The sequence below is a fragment of the Dreissena polymorpha genome, chromosome 5 (genome assembly GCF_020536995.1).
Source record: "Dreissena polymorpha isolate Duluth1 chromosome 5, UMN_Dpol_1.0, whole genome shotgun sequence".
NCBI lineage: Eukaryota > Metazoa > Mollusca > Bivalvia > Myida > Dreissenidae > Dreissena > Dreissena polymorpha.
The window spans coordinates 79,737,277-79,741,456 of record NC_068359.1 but is presented as its reverse complement, the minus strand read 5'-3'; the positions used below and the strand labels follow the sequence as shown (position 1 = coordinate 79,741,456).

Below are 4,180 nucleotides of genomic sequence, written 5' to 3'. Positions count from 1 at the left end.
AATCAGGCAATGAACGTGTTTTCAATGCATACACCACCATTTTAAATAATGTTGATGTAAATGATTCTATTCGTTTGCATTGAATAAAAAATGAAACAAGAACAGGACCTCTTTTCCGAACAAACCATTAATAATACACGCTATATTATACTCACTTTGTGTCTAGACGAAATTCCCACCCTTGTAGCATGGATCTAGTATTTTCCGTATCCACCTCCGTAATCGCCTACGAAACCACCACTGCCTCCGCCAAAAGCGCAGTGTTTTCCATGGCATCCCTTCTTCCCTCCAAAACCTCCGCCACCAAGACCACCGCCAATGCCTCCGTAAGAACTACCACCACCGTAGCCTCCATCATCACCTTTACCATATCCACCGTAGCCGCCGCCTCCACCGTATCAACCGGAGCCTCCTCCTCCTCCATCGTATCCACTGGAGCCTCCTCCTCCACCAAAAGCGCATAGTTTTCCATAGCATCCCTTCTTCCCTCCAAAACCTCCGCCACCAAGACCAACGCCAATGCCTCCGTAAGAACTACCACCACCGTAGCCTCCATCATCACCTTTACCATATCCACCGTAGCCGCCGCCTCCACCGTATCCACCGGAGCCTCCTCCTCCTCCACCGTATCCACTAAAGCCTCCTTCTCCACCAAAAGCGCAGTGTTTTCCATGGCATCCCTTCTAACCTCCAAAACCTCCGCCACCAAGACCACCGCCAACGCCTCCGTAAGAACTACCACCACCGTAGCCTCCATCATCACCTCCACCATATCCACCGGAGCCTCCTCCTTCTCCACCGTATCCACTGGAGCCTCCTCCTCCACCAAATGCGCATTGTTTTCCATGGCATCCCTTCTTACCTCCAAAACCGCCGCCACCAAGACCTATACCTCCGCCTCCAAGACCGCCCCAAAAACCTCCGTAAAAACTACCACCATCGTAGCCTCCATCACCTCCACCATATCCACCGTAGCCACCTCCTCCACCATATCCACCGTAGCCGCCTCCTCCGTATCCACCGGAGCCGCCTCCTCCACCATATCCTCCACCAATACTTCCATCGTATCCGTAGTTCTTTTTGCCCTTTTTGGCAAAGCCGGATACTGAAAAAAATATCGATACCGTTTAAGCTTTGATACACGTCAAACGACATCGATACAAACATTTATTTCCAGTATAAAAACCGTTTGCGACAGCAGGATTCAGAAGTTATATTAGTGAGAGGATATACGTCTTAATGGAACATTGTTGGTGGCACGGCTCACTAAATCGCTACTTCACTGCGCTGCAGTAGTGCGTGCTGGGATAGACAATACAAGCATTCAGCAAAGCGTTATTTTAAAAAGTCGTTGTACGATATCGGCCTGCTGATATGGCGTTGTTTCAGAATGTTGACAGTAACTGCATTAGCTCAAGTTAAAGGGGCCTTTTCACAGATTTTGGCATTTTTTTAACTTATTCATTAAATGCTTTATATTGATAAATGTAAACATTGGATCGTAAAAGCTCCAGTAAAAAATCAAGAAAAAAATTAAAAAAAGGAAAAGAACATTGCCCGGAGCAGGTTTCGAACCAGTGACCCCTGGAGTCCTGCCAGAGTCCTGAAGTAAAAACGCTTTAGCCTACTGAGCTATTCCGCCTAGTACACATCCGTGACGTATTTTATACCTTATATAAGCAATCTTCGTAGTTTCACAAAATTTCACGACAAAAACAGAACTCTCCAAATTATTCAATCGTTTCGCGTTGCAACGCTTTATAATTTTTAGGTTTTAAAATCGTCAAAAGATGCATATAATGGCTATATTAGAGCATGGTTAATGTTCAGTATTACTGTTTCCTCACAAATATCATAACTAAAACGAAAACTTACGAATCTGAAACAACTTTTTTCAATTTTGTCAATTTACCAAAGCGTGAAAAGATCCCTTTAAAAAGACAAGACGTTTGTATTTGATTTATTTTAAGGAACTTGTCCAAGAAATCATTTGTTCATACTATAAAGCTTTGACAATACGAAACATTTCATACGATTACACATTGATACTCATTAACGATGAAAATGTATTAATCTGAATTTATACTGTCGCGTGACAGTAATATTTTTAATGTATTTACCAGGACTATATACCAGGTCAGTAAAGCGATTTATAAATGAGCATTAATTTATAATGGTGTCTGATAATCGGAAATGCTTATTTATGAATAGATGCAAACAAATAGATCCGATGTAAACCCTAATAAACAAGTATAAGTTGTTTCTACACAATCTTGTGACCACATTTGGGTTTCTGACACGATTTGATTACAGTATATTTGCAAAATGTACTTAAAATCTCGATTTTTTATTTATCTGGCTAACTGACTTTTGATGCTGTCGGCGTTTTGATTTTAATTGTTTAAAGGTTATTTACGTTCCATATTTATTTACAAAGACAACTCTTTATGCAATTCAAAACGAATTCGATGACCATCGACTTCAAACATTATATTAATCAAAAGACACAAAAATCTGTATTGTGTCGATACAGACGATTTATTATTTCGGATCTAATTTCTCATTTGCATTTATAATTAAACATAGTTTTCTCCAAACGATTAATAATAACTCAAGAATAGAAAATACTGAATCCAATTTATATTTACATGATACACTAACTTTGTACAAATGTTTAAAACCCTATTCAACTATACAAAATCGTACCTGCGCTCACGGCAAACACTGCCAGAAGTAAAGCAATTGACGTCCTCATGGTGGTTTGTAGTGTAATCTGCTCTCATAATGTCTTCACACCTACCATCATATATAGTGTGGAATTACAGGGTTATGTGGCAGAATGTGATCGCTCATTAACAAGTGTGTTTAATTATAAAGGAATAAAAAATAATGCTCAATCTCAATTGATATTTGCATAACCCGATCCCTCATTTAGTGGGCATAAGCATATGCCAACTGAAGTGACCAGATTGATTATGTAAGATACAAACTTCAATTAACGTATTCATAAGTGTGCACTTTACAGGGTGATGTGGCAGAATGTGATCGATCATTAACACGTTTTTTAATTATAAAGGAATTAAAATAGCGCTCAATCTCATCCTGGCCTTACTTTAGCCTTGGTCATAAACCTTGAGTTTGACGCAAATCGCTGAATAGGCACACGAGTTTTAGCAAACAAGATACACGCATAAAGCGCATGCATTTCGTAGAACATTAGTGAACACAATGTGCGTTTTACGCAGGCCTACACCGTTATTTCGAGTTCGGAAGGTCGAGGCCGGATTAAGAATTGTGTCTATCGAACTGTAACTCTACTCTTATAGATCGACTTAATTTAAAATTTAATATGAACAAACGTTCTTGTGACAGTCAAATCCCAAGCAAAAATTTGAAATGGCCGCATGTTGAACACGTGCTGCTTGGTTGACAAACGTCCGACGTTTCAAAATGCAGTTTGGAAAAACATTTCCGCCGCAAGCTCGATATACGGTCGCCGAAACCCGTAAGCGACCGACGCTTCATTTGGAATACGAATACTTACCATCCTATGGGTAAAAACTGTTTGTCCATATTCTTAGTATAAGTTTAAAGCAACAAAAAAAAACTCATAACAACGATTAAAACGACATAACATCAACACAACAAATTAAACATGTTGAGCTTTTGCCATGATATACAAAGCTTGTATGAAAACCATTTTATGAGAGCATTATGAAATTTGTTTCGCAAAAAACGCGTTCTCAAATTTTAGGAAAGTGCTGTTGTTGTCGTTATATTTTGTGATACTTCGAGGATTTATTATATTAAGTATAAAATACATCACTCATTGTATGAGTACGGATGGCCGAGTGGTCTTACCGTTAGACTTTTATTCTATTGGTCAGTGGTTCGAGCCCAGTTGAGGGTTACTTTTTTTACTGAAGCTTTTGAGATCCAATGTTTACATGTATCAATATAAAGCATTTAATGGCAAACTTCAATACATGCCAAAATCTGCGAAAAGATCCCTTAAATGCCGACGCAACACAACTCAGAATCGTCGTTAAATGTGCGATTAACAACTAAACATTCTTTCATTTAATAAATCGTATAGGCACCCGAGGAAACCCGATACCTTGTGAGCAGTGTAATACCATTGGAGCAGCGCTCGTTATTTTAACATGAACTAATATAGGGT

At 39.3% G+C, this 4,180-nt stretch overlaps 1 protein-coding gene across 1 annotated transcript; it reads right to left on the bottom strand.

Annotated features, from left to right (window-relative positions):
- Positions 1 to 226: 226 nt before the first annotated feature.
- Positions 227 to 847, bottom strand: LOC127831395 (uncharacterized). Its single transcript, XM_052356380.1, has one exon. The coding sequence runs from the start codon at positions 845 to 847 to the stop codon at positions 227 to 229; it is 621 nt and encodes a 206-aa protein (XP_052212340.1).
- Between the last annotated feature and the right edge of the window lie 3,333 nt (positions 848 to 4,180).

Bases quoted from the DNA above. Each gene is read 5' to 3' on its own strand.
- LOC127831395 (XM_052356380.1), bottom strand. From the start codon at position 847: ATGGAAAACAATGCGCATTTGGTGGAGGAGGAGGCTCCAGTGGATACG.